The sequence below is a fragment of the Ochotona curzoniae genome, unplaced genomic scaffold, assembly GCF_017591425.1.
Source record: "Ochotona curzoniae isolate NIBS_2020 unplaced genomic scaffold, NIBS_Ocur_1.0 scaffold_4701, whole genome shotgun sequence".
Classification (NCBI taxonomy): Eukaryota; Metazoa; Chordata; class Mammalia; order Lagomorpha; family Ochotonidae; genus Ochotona; species Ochotona curzoniae.
The window spans coordinates 58,041,882-58,066,400 of record NW_024467122.1 but is presented as its reverse complement, the minus strand read 5'-3'; the positions used below and the strand labels follow the sequence as shown (position 1 = coordinate 58,066,400).

At 43.5% G+C, this 24,519-nt stretch overlaps 1 protein-coding gene across 2 annotated transcripts in view; it reads right to left on the bottom strand.

The window, feature by feature from the left end:
• Positions 1–1,096: 1,096 nt before the first annotated feature.
• TMOD3 (tropomodulin 3) overlaps positions 1,097–24,519 on the bottom strand; it is a 66,205-nt gene continuing 42,782 nt past the window's right edge. For both annotated transcript variants that reach the window (XM_040970026.1, XM_040970025.1), the window contains 7 exons: positions 19,596–19,718; positions 18,561–18,650; positions 15,295–15,425; positions 13,701–13,808; positions 10,820–10,963; positions 7,817–7,961; positions 1,097–3,715 (listed from right to left, as the gene is read on the bottom strand). In XM_040970026.1, the coding sequence (XP_040825960.1) occupies positions 3,681–3,715; positions 7,817–7,961; positions 10,820–10,963; positions 13,701–13,808; positions 15,295–15,425; positions 18,561–18,650; positions 19,596–19,718 (776 nt within the window). In that variant the 3' untranslated portion in view covers positions 1,097–3,680. The remainder of the gene's footprint in view (positions 3,716–7,816; positions 7,962–10,819; positions 10,964–13,700; positions 13,809–15,294; positions 15,426–18,560; positions 18,651–19,595; positions 19,719–24,519) is intronic.

The window sequence follows — 24,519 nt, the reverse complement described above, 5'->3', positions numbered from 1 at the left end:
AAAGAGAGAGGACAGAGTTTTCATCTGCTAGTTCACTCCCCAAATGTGTGCAATAGCCGCATCTGGGCCAGGCAAAGCCAGAACCAGAATCAGAACCTAGGTCTCCCACGTGGGTGGCAGGGTCCCAACCATTTGAGCTATCAACAGCTGCTGCCAGGGTCAGCACTGGCAGAAAGCCGGCCCCGGGTATGAAGGCAGGGTTCAGTTCCACCCACTGTAATAGGTGATGTGGGCATGCAAAGTGACATCTTAACTGGCAAGTCAAATGCCTGCCTGTTATAATCTATTTTTATCTAGCCTCTCATCTCATATCAAATGAGTTGTCCAAAATATTCAATAAGGGGTTACAAGTAAGAATTTTTTTTTAAACCAAAGGTAATCCCTAAACTCTTTTGAATAATCAGAAAGCAAATGGAGCTTAAAATTAGCAGATGCTGTTTTATTATAAATTCCCAATTTGTCTAATTTGCTTAGAAAATAATTTATGAAACAGAATTATAATGGAAGAAAATCAATATGGAATAAGAATGAACAAATTAAGATATGACAATACACAATCTTTGCCCTTAAATATCATTACCTTAATTAAAAAAAAATTAGTGAAGACCTTCTTTGATTACTTTGGCAAGCAAGTCAGGGTGGGAGATATCAGGAAACGTTGATGATCCATGAGAACTGGTGGAGACAGCTGCAGACATGTTTAAATCCCAGAGTTCACTCCCCGTGTGACAGCAGCAACGACAGCTGGTGGCAACACACTGCGTGCTCTGTTCTCTCAGGTGTCATGTCCTCGGTGAGTCCTGCTCAGGAGCGGATGAGCATGGCCGTGAAGGCGCACAGCTGCTCAGCGCTGACCTTGTTGGGGAGCAAGCTCGGGCCGCAGGCTGCTAGGATGTAACAACACTTCCTGCTTTTTACAGGCAGCACAGAGCCAGGAACATGCAATGTGAAGGAATTCAAAGAATTCCTTCATTTTATCTTAATGTCACCAACAGTTAAATATAGTGTACCATGGGATACAAATAGTATTTTATTAAAATATTTTCTTTTATAATCTTTATCATGAAATTCCCCTTTTAAATGAAAACACATCAGATCATTGGCCAACTGGAAAACAATTTATGAAGTTCTATTTACACATCACCTTTCCAGAGTGTGCCTCCTACACAAAGCAACCTCATGGATTTCATTTATATAACAAAGACTTCACAATGTAACAAACAAGATAATTCTTAAAATCACTTACAATCTGCTGGTTTATTTAACACAAAATGTTTATTTGGTCTTTTAAACAGGCACCCTTACAAAATGCTTTTTACTTGTTCTTTAGTCAAGTATATAGCACCAAAATCTACTTAGTAACATATTAGCCACTAATATTGAAATTCTAATACATAAAAACTTCATGTAAACACCCTGGAAAAATTAGAATTCCAAATATGAATATAAAATTTTATAATGGTAGTTAAGCTTTTTTTTTTTTTAAAAATAGCATTTTTAAAAAGCAAACACTTTTTAGATAACCAGATAAATTTAAATTGGTTAGGTTATAAAACTTAAAATTCACAAAATCTTTGGCTTCAAAATCCAGACTATTCCAAAATCCTAAAAAAAGTTTATTGTACTATAAAATGATAGAACAATTTAGAAATACTGAAGATTTAATTAAAAGGATAGAGGTGCCAAATTTTTAAAGATCAAAGTAAACATCCTTTTTCTATTGTAATTCTTGATTTTTTGTATTCAGTTAGACCAATGTTCATATGTAAAGTTACTTACGAAGAAAACATTTTCTTCAATTATATAACAAGCTATACTCTAGCACAGAATTGGAATGATACAAGCAAAAAAAAAAAAAGGCAACTTCTTCATCCTTTTGATAAATAAGTAAAAAAGGTATTGCCCATGGTATGATACAAAATTCTAGGTAGAGTTCCACTTATAACACTACTACTTTAAAAATCACGGGAGAAATGGGGGACCCGCTGAGCAACTCAATGTGTTGCAGGACAATCAAATAAGGAAGCTTGGCTGAACGTATAAGTGACTAATTCTTTTTAGAAGACTTAGCTACCTGCTCCATGCCTAACTCCTAGACTTCTGGAAACTCTAGTTTCTATAAAATCAAGTACAACTTAAAAGTTGTATATGAAAAGAAAAAGGAGGAACGGGAGAGAAGGTGAGAGAGGGAGGGTGACAGGAAGAAAGGAAATAAACCAGCAGCCTTGAACGACCTGGCCCTTTGTAAATCACTGGATGTTGATTTAAAAATGAACCTTACAACCCCACAATGCTTACGACACAAGTGTTGCCCAGTTGGCAACATGCAAGAAGCTGCCCATCTCATTCTCCGGCCCAGGCTGAAGTAGCGGATACTTCTGTGATTTAACTTCATAAATCTTACAATCACATATGAAAATAACTCCCCCTACCTGCCCCCTATTAAGATTCTTCCTTCCCTAGCCGTTAATCCCTCTGCCATCTCTTGATCCGTGGCTGCCCCTAGACAAGGCGTGACTACAAGGCCCTGTCCCATCCGGAGCTAGCCCACTGTGGGATGTGTCTCATTGTTCATTTTAATAATTTGAACACTCTGGTTATGGGAATGACTTTTACACAATCTGGACAAATACAAAAGGAAATACATACCAGAAGTCAGACTTAAGAAGAACACCAATTTTTCTTATTTGTTGGACATTTGTAGTGGGGATTAAACACTGCCCCTGGAGTACTGGACTGCGTAGGAGGCCCTCTGTCTCCACTGACACCACGCACTGATGACACGCCAGTTACTAACACACTCAGTGACCACCAATGCAATGACACTCTCACAAGTTCTTCAGACTTCACTGTATTTGTTATCATTGACTTCATGTCTTTAACAGCAGCTTCTTTTTCTCCTACCCTAAATAAGAGTTGGCCATATGCCTTTTTATGGAAAAGAAAATGGCTTTTCTGTTCAGATGCTTTTGACTATCAGCTTCCACAAACACGTGATAATGCCCACAGTGTAACATGAAAACCTGTGATGAACTTACGGCAACTGCCCTCTGAAGCGAAGTCCATAGCTGGCCCAGCTGGCGACCTTCCGGCAGAGCGGCTGTCGCAGGACCCTGGGGCGCAGCGGGGCCCCTGCTCTCTCCCTGCACGGCCCCTGCTCCTACTCAGCTGACCAGTCTTAATAATCCTGGCATTTTAGTCTCATGAGAAAAGGAAAAGCAGACCATGACCAAAACCACATATTTTAAAAAACGAAAAACCTTCAGGCTATGGAATAAAGGGAGCTTCAGGCCCAAAGCCACTCACAGCGAGTCTGACATCAGCAACATCCCTTTGCCTTTGAAAAGAAGATTGGTCCTCAAAATGTTATTGTACATAAATGGTTTCAGAATCACTTTTACAATTACTTTTATGCCTAAGACTTGCTATATAAATCACTAAAGCTAAGTTTAAATGGACTTTAACAGAAAATGGAAATGTTTTAAAATATGAAATACCACCTACCAACTTATTCACTTTACAATCTGAAACTGATAACAACTTAAACTATGAAAAAAGATTAATTAAAAATATGTATTTCCAGTCTTTTCCCTTGTATCCAGGAAAATTCTACTTCCAATGTCCCCAAAACGAGCGGCTGTTGGTCTGTGGAAATCTTCGGAGGTCACACTGCGGGGGACTCAGTGCTGGTCTCCCTCAACGCGTCTCTTGCGCACTACAGGAAAACACAGACGTACACAAATAAATAAACAAATACATGAATACTTTAAAAATTGTTATGAACTGGAATCAGCTTTTATGTTAACTTGTTGACAGCAAATTTTGATATATGCTCCAGTTAGTCTTACAAAGATATAAAGTTCATTTCCAATTCATGTGAGCATTAGTAAAGAAACCAATTTCCTGCGGGCGATGCAGTGACATAACGATGTCATGATGCCCTGCCTGCAGCACCAGCACCCAAGAGGGCAACGGTTCATGCCCAGCTGTTCCGCTTCTGATCCATTTCTCTGCTACGGACTGGGAAAGCTGTGGAGGATAGCTAGGTCAAGTCCGATTCAGGACAGAACAACACAGTGTAATGAAACTCTCGAAACCTTCTAATGTGGTGAGGTCACTTTTGGCTACCAAAGCAGCCAGCCACCTAACTGGGCTGATGCAGTAAAGGAAGGTACATGTGCCTAGGACACCCGGCCTCTTCATAGAACAGGAATGCCAAACTCGACTATGCTGGCTCCAGGAAAGGAAAGCCTTCAGCTCCAGTGCCTTGATGCTTGCACTCTCGTGGCCAGCCACCAGAGGGCAGCTGCTCGCAGCCTTCAATTCAGGGATCAGTGGTGTGGTCAATCTTACCCAGCAAGGACAGAAGCACAGCTTCCAGAGTCAGTGACAGATTGGATGGAATCTGGTTCTCTCATTTTTTGTAGTCTGTTCGTCACGTTAGTTAACCTGTCTGAGCCTCAACTCATCCTCCGTAACAGAATAATACTTGTGACTTGTAACAGCACTGGGCGCTGGCTCATGTAGTAGTGAAATGGGAATAGATGAGCTAATTGATGAGATCAGTCATTCAGCTGATGTGGTCCAGCCACTTGTTTGTACAAACACTTTTTCAGCCTTCACTCTGATTATAGTTTCATGTGTTTACTGAAATATTAAGGGACCAAAAAAAAAAATCAAAGGGACATCTGAGTGCCTAAGTACAAATTTAACTCATGCATACTGAGCTCTGAGAAATGTGTGAAAAGGCAAACACCAGAAACCTCTTAAGGTGGAACATTTCCGAGGAAGTCTTGAATCAGCAAGGTTCCGGTGTTACTGGCAGGCCATTTCAGATGTTAACATGCATGTTATAAAGAACACACACCATACACAAGCACTATAGCACAGTGCAGCAAACACAAGGTAGAGAGGATGGATTATGTAGTTAGCTGGTGTAGAGACAGTTATATGAGACCCAACGTCCAACTGAATATTACTTGTATATCACAGACTCTGCTGTTACTGCTGACATTTCTTGAGAGAGCAGGTAGAATTATCTCAATGAATAGCCAAGACTAGGAAAAGAATGAGGGAAAGATATCAAATCAGAACACCAAAGACGTAAAACAGCTCCATCAGCGAGCGGAAAGAAACGTCACGTGCCCGAGAGCTTCTGTAGCATTTTCCTCACTGTGTCACTCTCTTGAGTTACTGCACTTCAGGCTGCTGAACCGACATGTCGGGAAGCCCAGCCTTCTGGCTTTCTACCTTCATCTACGGGTGGAAGTCAGTGAGTGGAAAAAGAATCAGGCTGGGACGGGATCAGTGGGAGGCTGCACAGGAACAGACAGCAAGGGACGGCTACACCAAGAGTAGTTCTAACTGCTCCATCTCACCTGCTGGCCACACTCCATCTTCCAGCAGGTCCCACTTCAGGCCATCCTCTACCTGACAGCTTTGTACATTTGCCCATATAAGCAGTTCTTTGGGTCTTGTCAAAATTCTTTCCAAAATCCATTCCACTGTTGTCAGGCCTCAAAACATCTTAAATTAATTAATTGCTAAGAAATCCTATTTCTATTTGTAAAAAGTTATAAAAGTTTATCACCTTACATGATGTATTCTGTTGCTTTCAATGGCACTCAAATATCTCTAGCATAAAATCCAGAGAAATCTACTTGCAAGATATACTGATAACAGACTCAGCACCCGAATGTCTGCTTCAGAAGGCAGTCTTTCGCTACACTTCAACTGCCTGCAACAGAAATGGCTGTAGCACTTGCTTCTTTCTTTGTTTTGTTTGAAGATTTACTTACTTATTTATTTAAAATTCAGAGTTACAGAGAAAGGGGGGAGAGACAGAGAGGTCTTCTGTCTGTTGGCTTACTCTCCAGAGGGCTGCAAGGGTCAAGGGGGGGGAAGCCAGGAGCCAATTTCATCTGGGTCTCCAAGCAGCCATTACGAGGGAGCTGGATTAGAGGCGGAGCAATTGGGATTTAAACTGGAGCTTAAATGGGATGCAAGCAAAATGGAGGCAGCTTTCTGCAGTGTGCCACAATGAAAGTCCCATGCCACTTGTTAAAAACCCCATGTCAGGATGGACATTTAGCCAGTGCCTGGGATGACCACACTGCATGCTGGAGTAGCTGGTTCAACTGCCGCTGTGGTTCTTGACTCTTGTGTGCACCAACACAGACTGCGGGAGCTCAAGTAATCAGGTTCCTGCCACCCCTGGGGGAGACCTGGACCACTTCCTTCTGTTCCTTAGGTTCAGGTCTAACCCAGTCCTGGCCATGTGGGCATCTAGGAGTGTATTATCAGATGAAAACTACCTTTCAAATAAACAAATTTTAAAAAGTCCTATTCTAACTAAACCAGAATTTCTAAAAGAAAAATCAATATTACTCTATGTGTTGTTGAAACTCCAATTATTTATGAAGTTCAGACATACGTAAGAAACACTACTCTGGGCCCAGCATGATGGCTCAGTGACTAACTCCTTGCCTTGAATGGGTCAGAATCCCGTATGGGCACTGGTTCATGTCCTGGCTGCTCCATTTCCCACCCAGCTCCCTGCTCGAGGCCAAGGAAAGCAGAGAAGGATGACCCAAAACCCTGGGGCCCTGCACCTGTGTGGGATACCTGGAAGAAGCTCCAGCTTATGGACTGGCTCAGCTCCAGCTGTTATGGCTATTTGGAGAGTGGACCAGTAGACAGAAGATCTTTCTGTCTCTCCTCTCTGTAAATCTGCCTTTGCAATAAAAATAAGTAAATCTTAAAAAACATGTTGGAAAAACGGGTAAGCACCATATTCTTTAATTCAACCTCGGCTGGAATGTTTTCTTCAAACAGAAGTCACAAGCTGAGCTGTTCCACGAGGACAGAAGAGCAGATGCCTGACCTGGGTGTGTGTGAGCAGGGGAGGAAGGGCTATCTTCTCTGTTAGGGAAACCAGCAAGGAGAACAACACTTTCTATGCAAGGACCACGCAATTCTGATCAAAATTACACACTACATATAACTTCTATCCAAATATTAAACTGTAATTATCTTATAATACTGAATTTTTATCTAGGTGATAAAAATTTCTCCTTTCTGATGGAAAAGGCAAAAAACTTTCCTGAAATTTTTGCTTTTAATAGCTTGACTTTTAACTAAGAATGATATTTGCTTGTAGAAAACTTCACTAAAAGCTATGAAATGTGTCTGCCACAGGAAGTTCATCATTACACCGATGACCACAATCAACTTTAATTGAACCAGTACAAAAAGGGAAGTGTGGCTTATGGAAACAAAAGTAACTAATTTCTGTCCAAACTGACCTTGAGGGACTGGCCCTGTGGCCTCCTGAAACAGTCGCCACCTGCAATGTTGGCATCCCACCCGAGTATACCAGGTCAAGTTCCTTCTGATCTTTCTACTTCTAATCTGGCTCCCTGCTGACCGGCCTGGGAGAGCAGTGGAATCTGGCTCCCTGCTGACCGGCCTGGGAGAGCAGTGGAATCTGGCTCCCTGCTAACGGGCCTGGGAGAGCAGTGGAAAAAGGGCCTGGGAGAGCAGTGGAAAAAGGTCCAAGTGCTTGGGTCACTGCAGTGACATGCGTGATTAGAAGAAGCTCTGGCTTAGGACAAGCCTGCTTATAGCCACTGCAGCAACATGGGGAATGGGCCAGCAGATGGAAGATTTCTCTCTCTCTCTCTTTGTAACTTTGGGTTTCAGATAAACAAATAAGCAAATAAACAAATAAAATTACTTTGAAGGTAAAAATGATTCTCTCAGCAGGTTAGTATGATGTAATCCACATCCTCCATCTGATACTGTATTTATCCCTTACCTAAGTCATTGTTTTTTGTTATAGCATTAGCTGCTCTGGTTCGGGGTCCCTGCTGTGTAAACCGATACCCAAATTTAAGAATATTTGTATTTTCTTCTAGCATTTTGGCCATTTCCAGTTCCACGGCCGTCCCCAACTGCTGCCTCTGAAATAATTAGAAATAAAACACAGTATTAATGAAATGGATCAAAAGATTTAAAAGGTAAATAAAAATTAAGACATTCACACATGTTGATGATGCTTATCTCTTTAAAATTTTCCTAATTTCAACAATATATATATATAAGAAAAAAATTTTAGTAGTATCATATAACACCAAAATGTCTCATTTCATACCTACCCATTGGAAAACAATGAAAAAACTGGATAATGTAAATGTTGGTAAGAATATGGAAAAATCAAAACTGTTAAATGTAAAATGGTGCAGTTGTTATACAAAAACAGTCGCTTAGAAATAGCTCAAAAAGTTAAACTCCGAGTTATAGTATGATCCTACAGTGCCACTCACAGACATACACCCAGAAGAACTGGAAATACATGCGCATCAAATATCCACAGGAACATTATTTCAGATAGCCAAAAAGTGGAAAAATCCCATCTGCAATACAATATCATGCAGTCATAGGAAACAATGAAGGCCTTACACATGCCACAACATCAACAAGCCTATAGAGCATTATCCTGGGGGACAGAATCTAAAGAAAGACCACACACTACATGACCTCAGTTCACATGAACTGCCTTGCACAGGCAAATCCACGGGCAGAAAACACATGAGCAGCTGCCAGGGCTGCTGGAAGAGGGAACGTGCCTGAGCTGGGCCTCCCAGGTGCTCAGATGGAGCAGGGCACAGCACATCCAAATGCACATGGAGGACATGACAGGACATTGGAGCCAGCAGGGGACGTCTGGTACCACGGCAGAGGACGGAGGACCAAACAAAGGGATCAACTACTCCAACCAAGTGAATATCTGGGCAGGAGACTCTAAGGTGGAACAGCAGCCAGTGGATTCTGGAGAGATTTCATCGCAATTAGAGTGGCAGGATAAACAATAATTCAGGACTGCTGAACCATCAAAGCCTCTTGAGAACTTCATGGTGTCATAAATTTCTATTTTCCTTCCTGTTAGTGTTTATTCCTGACTTTGAGCTTTTCAGTTAAGGGGATGTACAGTAACTGTGTAATGCAGACTATGCTATCCAGATGTGAGGTTACAAAGCGGTAGTCATTTCTACTTTCAGATCAAAGATGGACTCCCACTGAAACTGTTTACTATATCTTGACAATAGGATGCTGGACTCTGTCATTGCCCATGCCCACAATGATGGACACAGGACTGTGTACGAAGAACAATACTATAGTAATAATATAGGGGAGCTCAGTGGGGGAGGAGGGGACTTGCGGAGTGGGTAAGGGAAATCCCAAGGCCTAGAGAACTGTATCATAAAGTGATAATAATAATAAAAATAAATAAAAATAAAAAAGAGTGAACATGACTGCACGTGGGGATGAGTTGTCCCTGGGAAATAATGAAAGCATTCTGCAATTCGTGGTGAAATATGCAAATCTCTGAATTTATGAAAAACCATGTAATCATGTAAGTTAAGAGTGAATTTAAGGTATGGGGACTTCAACCAAAAACATGCAAATGTGATTTAAAAGCACTCTGCTTAAATTCAACATACTCCAATTTTCTATATTCATAGTCTACAAAATCTATTTACTTTGAAGAATCTACTTTTAAAAATAAATTTAAATAAACTTTTTTCAGATAACTCTGGAGTTATTTTCCTTTAGAAAAATAAATTGATTTATTGGGCCCGACGCCGTGGCTTAGTGGCTAGTCATCATCTTGAACGTGCACTGGGATCCCATACGGGCACCAGTTCTAATCCCGGCAGCCCCACTTCCCATCCAGCTCCCTGCTTGTGGCCTGGGAAAACAGTCAAGTTGGGACCCTGCACCCGTGTGGGAGACCTGGAAGAGGCTCTGGGCTCCTGGTTTTGGATTGGTGTAGCTGCAACCATTGTGGCCGCTTGCGGAGTAAATCATTGGATGAAAGATATTTCTATTTATCCTCCTCTATGTATATATCTGACTTTGTAATAAAAATAAATAAATCTTTAAAAAAAAAAAAAAAGAAAAGGGGCCCGGCGGCGTGGCCTAGCAACTAAAGTCCTTGCCTTGAACGCCCCGGGATCCCATATGGGCGCCGGTTCTAATCCCGGCCGCTCCACTTCCCATTGAGCTCCCTGCTCGTGGCCTGGGAAAGCAGTTGAGGATGGCCCAAAGCCTTGGAACCCTGCACCCGTGTGGGATACCCGGAAGAGGTTCCTGGATCCTGGCTTCGGATCGGCTCAGCACCAGCCAGTGCAGTCACTTGGGGAGTGAATCATCGGACGGAACGTCTTCCTATCTGTCTCTCCTCCTCTCTGTATATCTGACTTTCCAATAAAATAAATAAATCTTAAAAAAAAGAAAAGAAAAGAAAAGAAAAGAAAAGAAAAATGTCTCCAGTCCTATATGGATCTAATCCTGGCAGATTAGATTGGGATCCTGGCGTGTTCGAGGTGAGGACTTTAGCCGCTAGGCCATGATGCTGGGCCCATTGAGTCATTTTTCAAAGAAAAGTATCCATAGCTGGTGAGGTGTGAGTGACCCATTTTAGTTATGGCATTAGCACTGTTAATGGCTGGATGAAAATGGCGCCCTTACGGTGAGTCAGAGAGGTTCCTGCTGCCACAGAGCCAAAGAATTAGAGAACCAAGGAAGTCACATGTAAGGAGCCTTCCAATTCAAAATCACCAGTTAACTAAACTCTGTAAAAAAGACTCAGAATTGCTTTATATTTATCTTTATGTACACTAACAGCATGCATGCTCCAAATGCGCTCTAGTCTCCTGCAGGCCCCCCCCCCCCCCCCAGGGCTCCCGGCCGAGGACCCAGGACACTGCAGTGTAGGCAGCAGCCTGACACCGAGTTACTGCTGCACAGCACTGACCTGATTGTCAATCTTGAGCTCTGACAGCGTTTCATTATCTCTTAAAGCATCAATTAATGCCAGAACGCCAGTTCCTGTAATAAAGTTGGACTCCATATTTAAGCTCTTCAAAGTTTTGTTCACTGTCAGCATATCTGCAAAAGCCTAGAAATCACAGGAAATATTTACAGATTAAACTTTTGGTAGCACCTATCATACACCACGCAACCACAGACAAGGGCAGCCAACCAACGTGACTTCATGTGATCTTTCATGTCACAGCGTCACGAATCACCTCCTAGGTGGTTTTACATGTCTACACGTAACTAAGTGTGAAATAACTAAGGAATGGCATGAGTTCGGCCTGCTTCCATTATGTTTCTCCCAGGATATGGTACAGCGCGAGACATCTGGTGCAGTTCTTGATGAACATTATACTGATTAATTAACAGACAGGAACAACTGAGAAGGGAGAGCGAAACAGAGGTAGAGAGAGAGAGAGAGAGAGGAGGGGGGAAAGAAGGCAAGATTATGAGTTTGAGTTTGTAAAAACCAGTCCTTTAGTGGGATCAGAAGCAAGGTTAAACTACCGAAAATAAAAGGTAAGATCAAGCTTAAAGCTAACTTAAAGACAAGGGGGACACACAGGTATCTACACACATGTATCTTCGTTAAAAGAAAATTTGATTTATTTACTTGGGTTGAAAGGCAGGGTTAACAGAGTGAGAGGGAGAGATGAGACAGACGAGAGAGAGATGAATCTTTTCTCCTCTGGCTCAATCCCAAAATGACCGCAATGGCCAGTGACAGGCTAGGCCTAAGCCCCGAGTCAGACTTCTATGTGAGTCTCCCAGGTGGATGACTGGAAAGCAAGGACACGCTCATCCCGGCTGCCCCCAGGGGTGCACTATCACAAAGCTGCATCAGAAGCAGGGCTGATCTAAGGCACTCTAACACGGGCGGCGGGGCTGCTAAACAGCAGCACATCCCATGTCACCCAGCCCTGCACCCCTGCACTCCCCACCAGCAGGAACTAGCTGCGTGGCCTGGAACAGACCTCTTACTTTCCTGCATATGTTCATTTAAATATCACCAACAACCTACCATTCAATCAGCAGTGTTCTAAAGATTCAGATCTTTACTGGATGAAACTTAATACTCCAGTGGAGGGCCACAAACAGCAAGCAAGCATGCAAAATATAAGACAGTCCCCAAAATCGAAATGCAAATTAAGGCAGAGGGGGAGAAGGGTGGGCAAGGGCAAATGGCCTTTTCACACGGGGGTCACGAAAGGTCTTCCTCAGAAAAGACTCCAATGCAGTGATGAAGTGAACCCACAGCGTTTGTCTTCTAGACAGAGGAAACCAGGTAAAGGCCTCGTGGAGCCATCTGAGACAGTGGTGTGGCTGCGAGCATAATGAAACGGCTAGTAAAGAAAATGAGCAGAGAAAATAAGGTCTTCTAAGGTGATCTGAAGATCTTCATTTTGACTCTCGGTGAGATGAGAAGGTGCTGGAAGATCCTCAGGGTGAGATGATTTATCAGCCTAAATTTCAAAATAGTTACTGTTGGTGCTATGTGAAGAATTTGCTTTCAAACATGTATGACAAAAGACAGCTCATTAGGAGGCGGTAAGGTCAGATAGTGGTTCAGAGCAGGATGGCAGATGTGAAAATGGTGAGAAGTGGTTGGAGTTACAAATATCTTAAAGATTTTGTTATTTGTGAGAAAGGAAAAGTCAGAGATGATTTCTTGAAAAATGTTTAATTTTAATTACTTTGCAAGGCAAAAAGGTAAAGACAGAGGTAGGGCGACAACTCGCATTCACTGACTGACTTCTATAACTCTAATGGCCAAGACTGGCTGACGCCAGAAACTCGGTGTGGATGGCAGTCAGTCACTCGGGCCATCACACACTGCCTCCCAGGATGTGCTTCAGGACGCAGCTGAGGCCAGGAGCCAGAGCAGAGCACAAAGTTCAGGTAAATGCAACTAAATGGGTTGTAGACACCTTGACTGCCTGACCAGTGAAAGACTGGTGCTGCCATCTACTGACATCGAAAAGACTGCGAGAGAAGCAGGAATGGAAACAAAGTCAGGAGTTTGGCATAGGACCCTGACGTAAGAGGTCTAATGGTGCCCAAGTAAAGCCGTTGAGAGCTTGATATGACCGAGCTCAACAGGGAGCTAGCACTTAGAGACAGTGACCCCAGTCATTGTACATAATACATGAATGTATCGATGGAAGTGAATGAGGTCATCCTGGAAGTGAGAGCACACAGGACAGAGTCAAGGCCATTTCAGTGAAGCAGAAACAGCACAGGGGCCCGAGACATCCAACGAGGTAAGAGGACAGCCACAGGAAACTCAGCCAACTGAAGGAAAACATTTACATGATGATCAAGTGGAATTTATCCTAGGAATGGGAGAGTGCTTCAATACACAGAAATTATACTAACAGAATGAGGGGGGAAAAATCCACACGACCATTTCAACAGATGCTGAAGAGTACCTGACAAAAATCTAATACGACAGAGACATAAACTGAATCCTCTGCAGATGTGACAAGATCATAGATCTTCATGTACTGACATGAACAATCTGTAAGACACACCACTGAGGAGAAAACCAAGCTGCAGAACAGTATGCACAGGGCACGATTATATGTGGTTTTGAAAACTCGCAGTCATCCTAATTTTAAAACTTCACAAGAAGGAAATAGAGGAAAAAATAAACATAAAGAGGCAGTAAATGCTACAGAGTCTAAGAGAAGCTTAAACACCCACCAGAAAAGGGGAGTGAACGTTGCTCAAGACAAAAACCTCACAGCACAACCACTGCCCTAACCTGCCCACCCTGACCGGCTGGCGTAATCTCAGTACTGTCACAGCGGCTTACTTACAACAGCAACGGGGTCATTGCTCCGAGTGGCTGCGAGACTGAAATTCTGCACATGGGTGTTGGTTTCCAAAGCCTTCGCAAAATCTTTTAGGGTTGGAATTGGGATGTTCTGGAAAGAAAAATGAAGCATAATTACATTTCTGTTTTTTGGAAATTCAGCACATTAACTCGATATATCTGTACTTACAACAAAAAATAAGCCCACACCCCACAGCTTCCTCCATGCCTCCTTGACTTTTCTGGCACATTTGCACATTTTGGCACATAACACAAATAACCATTTCTGTAGCACTCCATACTCTATTTTTGATTATCTTTGTTATGTGAAACCAACCAGTTCATTACAAGAGGAATACACTTCTTCTACACAGACACGGGAGTTCCCCTCTCCTGATACAACTCTGGCAGTTGACACAGTGTTCCCACTTGCTTAGCAAGCTACGAAGTATTGAGAGAGAACTTGAGTTATAGCAGGCATCAATTTCTCCCTTTAGTTCTGAAGACTTCAATCCCCACAGGCTGGTTCTTTTCAGACCATTATTGTCTATTTACTGACAAAGACATAAGGGGATTAGATTAAAATAAGGCCAGTGGTCAGCTAAGGCTATCAGCACATCAGCCTTCTCCCCTCCGCTCACAGAGACAGGCACAGAGGGCTTCTTCCCCAGGTTCACTGAATTTCCAGAATCTTCAAACCCCAATTCAGATAAGTGAAGACATAAAATGATGAGTGGCTAATAAGAGATAGGGAGTTAACCCTTTGCTAACTTATTACTCCCACGACCTTCTAACTCCAAGGAAGATTTATATTGCTTAAAACTTAGTAAAATCCCAGAAAGTCCACTTTTTGATATTGAATAAAGAGAAATGAAAGCAAGTGCACATACAACAACCTGGTAGGGAATGTGTTCAGTGACTTCATTCATGATCAACCCAAGCTGGAAAACACCGCAGGGTGGCGGGTAAACGTAAGGTAGCGTATCCACTCAGTGGCGTCCCAGCCAGGACACTGCAGCAGCACAGATGAATCTCCCATGTGTTACACACGGGCGCATGCAAAAGGCTACATACTTGATTCCATTTATACAAGAGAAGGCAAAGTCTCAGGGAATGAGATCGGTGGTTGTTAGGCACTAGACTGGGGGCAGAGAAGGACTAAAAAGGGGTGTGGGTAGACTTCTGGGGTGACAGATACACTTCACATCTTGACTGTTAGTGCAGCTGTACAACCGTGTACAACCGGCAAAGCTCAGAGAGCTGTCCATTAAAGGGGGGATTTTAACTATATACAGATTATGCTTTGAGAAAAAAAAAAAACAACACAAAAGGTTCAATGTACTTTGAGAGTCAGAGGAATCACCAGATAATCTATAGGGCTCGCATTTTTATACAATTAACTATAAATAATCAAGTCAGAAAATATTTTAATGTTTTACTTTCTAAAATATGAAGGAGCCTATGTTAGCTTACTGTTAGGGAACAAAATGTTTACCACATGGCACAAAGAATTAGACTCCTCTATCAAAACTGCCCAGAACCCAGACTGGCCCAAGTGACTCAAAGCAATGCAAAACAACTCTGCTTGGCACACCTACCTTAATATTATTCAAATTAACTTCAACAAGACGAGCATCATTTTCTTTAATTCTCCTCAAACTCTCCTCAACATTGGTTGGATTTGGTGGCTCATCAAATACTGGAACCATCTTTTCACCTTTTACCACATCTATAACAACAAACAAAAAGTCGGCAAGCTTCCTAATATGGTTTGATCACAACTATGAAGCATTCCTGCCAAAACAAAAACCAAAACCCTGCACCTGAACCTGACCAAGTCATCAGAACTAAGTTTTCTGAGACACAGGGGACAGAAGAACAGAAGATTCTGTCATCAGGTTGCAATGAGCCAAATGCAGAATGTAGAAAATTCTTCCCAACAAATCCAACTTCTTCAAGAAATGAATGTATGAAAAAAAAGAGGGAAAGAGATTGCAGAGAAGTGTGAAAATTGGAGACAGAGAGACAGCTAACTGCAGTGTGTAACCTTTATTTGGATCCTCAGTTGAGCCAAATGTGAAAGTTTTTTGAAATCTGGATATTGACTGGGTGTTGCATGCTAAGATGGGCTACTGTTAATTTTTGTGTTTGATAATGACATTGTGGATATAATAAAAGACTATTTATGAGAGATGTCTAAGGAAATCCTTATGAGTAAAGTAATGCAAATGAAAGACAAATGGTGGGATGCGGCAGATGACTAAAACAAGGACGGACAGACAGTAGTAACAGCTGACGGTAGGTGATGCAAACATTATTTTCTCTTCCTTCACGCAAGCCTGAACATTTCTGTAGTGAAAATATAAACAAGCAAGGGGAATAGCCAATTCATAGAACATAAGATGGAACGTGAGGCAGTGAAGCGACATACATCCATATATACTAAGTGCAATAAAAGTATGATCCACTGCTGAGTGACATGTTACATGGCAGGAAGCTGAGTCCTTACTACCAATTTTATGTGATACTGAGGCTACTTATTTAATCACTTGTAAAGTCCCAACTCCCTCACATGCAAATGAAGGATAATAATGCCAATTTCATAGAAATGCTGTGAGAACTAAACAAAAATATTCCACATTCAAGAGGACTGTAGCACAGTGGGTAAAGCCACCACATACGATGCTGACATCCCATATGGGTGCTGCTTTGTGTCTTGGCTGCTCCCTTCCTAACTCGTAGCTCAGCCCTGGCCACTGTGGCCATCTGGGGAGTGAACCTATGGCTGGAAGCTCTCTCTCTCTTATGAAGATTTATTTATTTTTACTGGAAGGGCAGATTTACAGAAAGAAGGAGAGACAGAAAGATCTTTCCATTCAATAGTTCACTCCCAACTGGCAACACCAGCAGGAGCTGAGCAAATCTGAAGCCAGGAGCTTCTTTTGGGTCTCCCATGCGGGTGTAGGGTCCCAAGACCTTGGGGCCAATCTCGACTGCCTTCCCAGGCCACACGCATGGCCACTGTGACAAACTGGTGCCCATATGGGATCCTGGTGTGAGCAAGGCGAGCACTATAGGCTACCATGCTGGGCACTGATTTCATTCTTGATAAAACCTGCATGACTCAACACTTTGAGGTGAACTTTTGAAAAATCTCAGGCTGAATAGTTTTGTGGTTTTTCTTGAATATATTTTCATATTGTAGTTTCTTTGTTAGTCTTATATTTCTTGAAAATCAGTGATACTCAGAACAAAATGTCAAAACCCCAGTTTAACCAGCTTATATACTGTTTACCACTCATATTATTTACTGAGGTTCTTACTACATTTGCGGATAGAATAAGCATCAAATGTTTACCATTCAAGTCCTGGATCTCTTGCCCTGGCCATGCAGTGGGTGGGGGTGGGGCAGGTCAGGCAGCCCAGGCACCAATGCCACCAGGCAAATCCCTCAGGTTGCCTGGAGGCACGCTCTGGGTTGTGACAGTATGGGGTTACAGGGGGCATGGGGGATGACGCAGGTGGGGGCAAACAAGGACTTGAGGGTTCATGTCCAGGTGAGGAATGACTACTTAGGGACTTCCATAGACAAGGCCAGTGTACTTGCAGGTAAGTGAGGAGGCTGAGACTGAGCTGTTTTGAGGGGAGGTAGAAGGACCTTTTAAGGGTCAGACTAAAGCACCAGCACCCATGGGAGACCTGAGCTGGGGTAGCTAGCATCGACCACCACCAAATACCACTCACTAGAGTACACTAAAGCTAGGACTGAGGCCTACTGGGCAGGCTTGATCACAGTACGCACAGTGAGTGGGAACAGGAGATGCTTACTGGTAGGCTGGTCCATGACCCTAACCAGCACGCGAGACAATCAGGTCTGGGGACAGAATCGGGAGTGTGTACGTAATGTTGGCTCATTCCTGTGGAACTGCAACCCCACTGCCACGTGCAACATCTGGGGCTGGAACGGGCCTGGTTGAGGAGCTAAGGAAACATTCCAGCTTTCCACTGGTGAGTCCAAGAGCCGGAATTAGGGCAGGAGTCTGGGCTGGACATGGCTGCAGCCTCCCTCGGCATGGGTGTGGACTCAGTCTGGAGTAAGCCAGATTAAACTAGACTCCAGCTGAACCATGTGAGAGCTGTGTCTGGGTGTGGACAAGGTGTGACTGGGCTGTAACACCCATTAGTAAGAACTGGAATGGGTGTGGGCCGGTTGGGCAAAGGCCACTGCTCCTGCCAGGACAAGAGGTGGACTAAGTCAACCTGGGCAAGACCCACCGGTGTGCGCGAGCTCTGCCACTGGGACAAGGACTGATAGAGGAGCGTGGGGAACACCCCTGTGAGGAACAGTCCTTGCAGGTGAGCACAAGAACCAAGGAAAGGAGCAGCCCAGACCAGGTGGGGCCAGCTCATAACATCCACTGGCAGATCTGAGAACCAGGATGGGGTGCAGGACAGGCCAGGTTCTTGGGCCAGCCTGTGCGGTGGGTGCCAAGTTCGTGAGCCCTGAGCACGCTGGCTTAGTTCTGAAGTTAAAGATAGTAAAATGAAACGATTGTGCAGAGGCTTGTGACGTGTCTGAGTAAATAGGACAGTTTCTTCTTGAGCTGTTACAGGAGGACACCAAGAGACAGTGTCCGTGTCTTTTCGCTGACTCCACACACCCTTCTCGAGCTCCGAACTTGGCTGGACCTGGCCTCCAGCACCCGCTTTTCCCTGACTCTTGATTCTTCCCACCCTGAGCAACTATGGAAACATGATCAAAGCTAAAAATTAAAAATTAAGCCAATGCTAAAGTTGTTATATGGAGAAAACAAGATATATTTAAGTAAAGAATTAGAATTCACGAAGCACTTAAAGTACTCACTTGAAAAATGTTCTTGGTTGACACCATTACTGCTTCCCACGACATTACAGAACTGTGTATTCGTTATCAAATTGTGCATCCCAAGAATGGCTACAACATAAAAAGGGAAACTTATATTTCTACCTGCTCTAAATATAAACAATTAATTTTACAATCAAATTTATTTTTTGTGAAGAATGTTAACAGTCTCTGGATACTGTCTTATTAAATTCAGTAAGATTTATCAGCTACAGAGAGAGATTAACTATTATCTACAATCTCTCATCAACCCCCTTTCCCCTCCCTGCTTCCATTTCTGCTTGAATTCATCAGAAGCAGCTGGAGTCAGCGTCTAAAAGCAGATAGATGCTGAGCTCCCTCTAGTGGCGAAGAGAAAAACTGACACCTCCAAGCATCTGCTGTTCATCATCAGCTCAACTGCTCCCTCTGCTGGCACTAACACCTTGATCTGGCCAGCTCCAAGCTTCTTCCCAAAGAATCCTCACCACTTCCTTCAAACACGTACGTGACTTTTGGGGGTTATCTCTCCCTTTGCGATACAAGATAAATGTGTACGGGTAGGTGGGGGGAGGGATAAGCGAAAGTGGCAATACTGAAAGCAACAAGGAGGTGTGCAGTGTTGCACACACGTTGGAAAAGCTCATGGTTGGCTCAGGCCTCACTGGTGTGCCTGCTTCCTGGTTACCCATCTCTGGGCCTTTATAAAACAGGACAGCAGCTGAGCCTGAAGAAAGGACAGCCGCTAACGAACGCAGCAGCAGGGGATGAAAGATTTTTAGCAAAACGCAAATTTGCAAACAGAAAATATACAAGATAAAATAAATCCTATCAATACAAAAAAAAAATCAAGAAGCTTTAAGAAAATTAAATCATTCGAATCAGATTTCACCCTTGAAAATACAAAGCCAAACACGTGGTTACTCATTTAACGGCACGCTCCAGGCGAGGCGGGCGTTTCTGTGACACGTGTCGCTTTGTGCAGCTTCTCCCCCGCAGCCCGCGCCCACTCCTAGAGCCCCGCGGTGGAGCGGGTACCTGCCAGGTCGCACAGCTCCGTATCGGAAGCGCTCGTTAGCGCCTCTTCTAGTTCCGGATCCAGAGAGATGGTTTCTTCGGTGAGAGTCTGCACAGGTTTTTGTTTGGGAATAAATATTTTCCCTGTAAGATAAAACATTCTGTTAACTCCACTACTGTTTCTATTCACTTCTGACCATTTTAACCCTCTACAAAACATTACTAAAGAATGAACAACTAAAAATTAAGCTGAATAATTATGTTTCACCTTTCACACCACATACAGGTTTGCCAGGGCAATACTTTGGCTGTACAAAGTGAAAAGAAAAGTGAGACAGCCTCTTATATGTGGGAATAATAAGATGGCTTTGGAGTAACTATGAGTTAATTTATAAACAACTGATTTAACAATAATAATAATAATAAAGAAACAGAAAGCAAACATGGACAACCTATAAACCTATGCTGCTTCTTCTTCAGCAATAAATTGTTAGCCATTTTGGGGATGGCAGAGCAATTACGGTATGTCTTCTTTTTTTAAAATTGAGTTATTTTTACTGGAAAGCCAAATATATAGAGAGAAGATACAGAGAGAAAAATCTTTCATCCGCTAGGTCACTGCCCAAGTGACCGCAACGGCTATAGCTGAGCTGATTTGAACGCAGGAGCCAGGAGCTCTTCCAGGTCTCCCACCTGGGTGCAGGGTCCCAAGGCTTTAGGCCATCCTCAACTGCTTTCCCAGGCCACAGGCAGGGAGCTGGATGGGAAGTGGAGCTGCCAGGATTAGAACTGGCACCCATATGGGATCCCGGTGCATGCGAAGTGAGGATTTTGCCCACTGGGCTACTGGCTGGGCCCACGGTACGTCTTAAGTGGTATTTTCAAACATTTATCAAGACTCCCTATGCCTCAACTGGATAGTAATAAAGTCTTCTGTTTAAAAATGTGCTTACTTGGGACCCGCACCATGGCTCAGTGGGTTAAGCTGCTGCTTGTGGGGATGGCATCCCATGTTAGACCCAGCTGCTCTATTTCTGACCCAGGTCCCTGCTATTACCCCTGGGAAAGCAGAGGAAGACGGCCCACATGCTTGGGTCCCTGCACCCTCATAGGAGACACAGATGAGGCTTTAAAATCCCGGCTTTGACCTGGTCAATCCTTGACCATAGAGGCCATTTGGGGAGTGAACCAGTGGGATGGAAGATCTCTCTTACTCTCTTCTCCTCTATATAATTCTTTCAAATAAATTTACACAAAAAAATGTAGTTTGTCTAGAAATAAAGTATTCATGAATATCAAGATTTATAATCTGTAATGCAAGGCTGAATATAAAAAGGGATGGGAAATGCTAACAGAATGGTAGCACTATGCAATCAGACAATACACACTCAGGCAAGGTGGAGACTGGGCGTCCAGGCAGGTGAAAATTACGTTTTTTAAAAAGATTTATTTATTTATTTAAAGTCAGATATACAGAAGAGGAAAGACAGAGAAATATCTTCCATTTGCTGATTTCACTCCCCAAGTAGCGCAACAGCAGGTGAAAATTCTAACTCAAACTACCTGGGGGCCCAATGTAGTAGCCTAGCAGCTAATGTCCTTGCCTTGCATGTGCTCAGAATCCCATATGGGCGCCGGTTTTAATCCTGCCTGCTCCTCTTCCTATCCAGCTCCCTGCTTGTGGCCTGGGAAAGCAGTCGAGGACGGCCCAAGGTCTTTGGACTCTCTGTATGCATACATCTGGGAGTCCCTGAAGAGGCTCCTGGCTTCAAATCGGTTCAGCTGTGGACGTAGTGAATGCTCAGGATGTGGATCAGTGGATGGAAGATCTTTCTCTCTGTATATCTGCCTTCCCAATGAGTAAATAAATCTTAAAAAAAAAAAAACAAAACAAACTATCTGGAAAGGCTTCTGTGTAAATTTTTTAAACCAATTATTTTCTCCTATATCAACGAACTAACAGGAAGAAATGCGAAAACGCCTAGCCCTAAAATCTAAGAAGTGCTCTACAAAGGAAATTTCCACGGGCGTGCACAGTTAGAGCAGTGTGCTACACTTCTTAAGGTAACTGTCAGTTGCAGTATCCATGAGGAACTACTCTACAACACAAGAATGGTGTCACAAATTTGAACAAGGTGGGTTAGGTATTTTTTGTAAAACCCATCTTAAAAAATAATTATTTTAATCTATTTCAATGACATGTAGTAACAGAACAACAGAGGGAAATCTCCAACCTCTGGCCTCCTTCCCAAATGCCCACAGCAGCCAGGGCTGGACCAGACCAAAGCACACTGTCAGAGCCCTCTGCCTGGGGCATGGCATCCCGCAGGCCCTGGTTCGTGCCCCAGATGCTCCACTTTGGATCCAGCGCCCTGCTAATGCCAGGGAAAGCAGCAGAGAATGGCTCAAGTTCTTGGGCCCCCAGCTTTGGACAGGCCCAGCTCTGACCTTAGCTGCCACTTAGGAAGTAATCTTGAGGATGGAAGATCTCTCTGTGTCTCCTCTAATCAAGTAAAATAAATAAATCTGAAAAAAAAAATTGTTCCCATTTCTCTGAAGAAATTCTTACCGCTGCACACATGCTTGTACCTTCCCCACCAAATTCTTCAGCGTTTTGATCAAGTCCCTGACTAGCTAACACCACCACCGGAGTCAGCATTGTGACTTCATGTTTAAACTCTTCATGGTGAGCCATATATTCTTGTTTTTGTGTGTTTTAAGATCACTGAGTGATGACCTCTTTGTATCATGTATAGCAGACTGAAGCAATGATATATCGGGGTTCACACCCCAAGTGAACACAAAGGCTAGGGCATTTCTTCATAGAAAGGAAGCGTTAGAAGGAGTGAGAGGAACAGCTTCACCTGCTGGTTCACAGCCCAGATGGACACAAAGGCTGGGCCGGGGTAGAAGCCAGAAGCTCCATCGAGGTCTCTCACATGGGCAGCACAGGCCCAAGCCTCGGTCAGGCGCACCATCAAGGACTGGGAATGGAGAAGCCAGGACTGGAACTGGCATTCCCATGGCATGTCAGCGCTTGGCTTACCACCACCCAACTGGTTTCCATTCTGAGGGAAGGACGGTAAGCTTCCCCTGTGGAACTGCAGAGACCCGCTATGCTGCCTACTTTTCTGACCTGTGATCTGTGACAGATTTCCTCCTGACGCACAGCTGGATCCCAGTTTTCCGGGTAGCTGGGGAGACCTCCGTGCTCCAGTTAACAGGTGCCTGGGAGCAGCATATTGAGTCCCGGCTCCCAGCTTTGGCCAAGTTCTGGCTGCTGTAGGCATTTGTGGAGTGATCCAGAGGATCCAGTGCCTTTCCAATCTTTTATTTTTGTTTTTGTTTTAAACTCCGGTGTCTGAGTGTCACACCCAAAATTGGGGTGGACTAGGTCTGCTGTGTTACATAGAGGTACGGGAATTTCTGAGAGCTCTCCAGGGATTCTAAGGCAGAGCAGAAAAGGTTGGCAAGCGACTGGTCATGGTACTCACCTCAAAAACTACGACTGGTATTGACCCTAAGGACCTAAGGCCATGCACATGGTAAACAGCCTGTATCAGACACTCCACGGTGTGAGCAAATATCAAGTACCAATGCTGCACACCACAAATATGACTTTAACTTGTCAATTAAGAAAAAACTACACATGCTATCATCTAACTAACCATGCCTTATTTAAGGCACCACTGGAATCTAAAGCATTATAAAAATCTAAGATGTTTATTTTTATAACCCTTATTCACATTCCTTATGAGGCATTATTCATATCTAATTTTTCCCTATAAATAAATCCTTGCTAATGCTTGCAAATAGAAAGTGAATTTCACTAGAACAAAAACAAGGCAAGAAAAAACAAAATTTCCAAGAAGTTACAGAAATTATTTGACATGGATTTTTGCTGTTTTATACAGTTTGATACAATTTGGTACTTCTGCTTTCTTCATTTTGCTAGTTTCTCTAAAAACAGACTGCTACAGGAATATTTAGCCTATACCACATTGTGTTGTGTTTTTAACAAGAAAAGTAATTTATTCATATTTTCCTCAAGGTTATTTTGTGAAAAACTATTTTTAAAAAATTAACAGTAGAGGTAAAAAGAGACTGGGAGGGCTTCCAACTGTTGGCCCAGCAGCCAGAGCAGGTAGGTGCACAGCAGCTCAGCACTCGGCCCCTTGAGGCCCTGCTGCCTCCCCAGGCCTGCATGAGCAGGAAGCTGGAATAGGAACATGAGCTTAGACAAGAACCCAGGGACCCGAAGGAGTATTTAAACACTAAGAAATTCTTTTAATGTGTTCATGTACAGAGGGTCTAGTTAGAGAAAGATAAAAACAGAGAAATTAAATTTGGAAGAAAGGCTAAACTAGTCAAGATCTAAATTTAGCATTATGAACTCAAAATCTAAGGAACTCTGTCTAAACTGATCCTAGGACACAGAAAAATCTCTTTCAAAATCCCAGTTGGGGGCCCGGCGCAGTGGCGCAAGTGGTTAAAGGTCCTCGCCTTGCACACCCGGGATCCCATATGGCAGCCGGTTCTAATCCCGGCAGCCCTGCTTCCCTTCCAGCTCCCTGCCTGTGGCCTGGGAAAGCAGTCGAGGACAGCCCAAAGCTTTGGGAACCTGCACCCGCGTGGGAGACCTGGAAGAGGCTCCTGGCTTCGGATTGGCATAGTATCGGCCCGTTGCGCTCACTTGGGGAGTGAATCATCGGGCGGAAGATCTTCCTCTCTGTCTCTCCTCTCTGTATATCCGCCTTTCCAATCAAAAAAAATAATAATAAAAATAAATCTTTAAAAAAAAAAAATCCCAGTTGGGAGGCTCGTGTTGTGGCCTTGTAAGTTAAGCCTCTGCCTTTGGTGCCAGCATCCCATATGGGCATAGGTTCCAGTCTTGGCTCTCCTACTTCCAATCCAGCTGCCTACTCAGAGCCTAAAACAGCAGCAG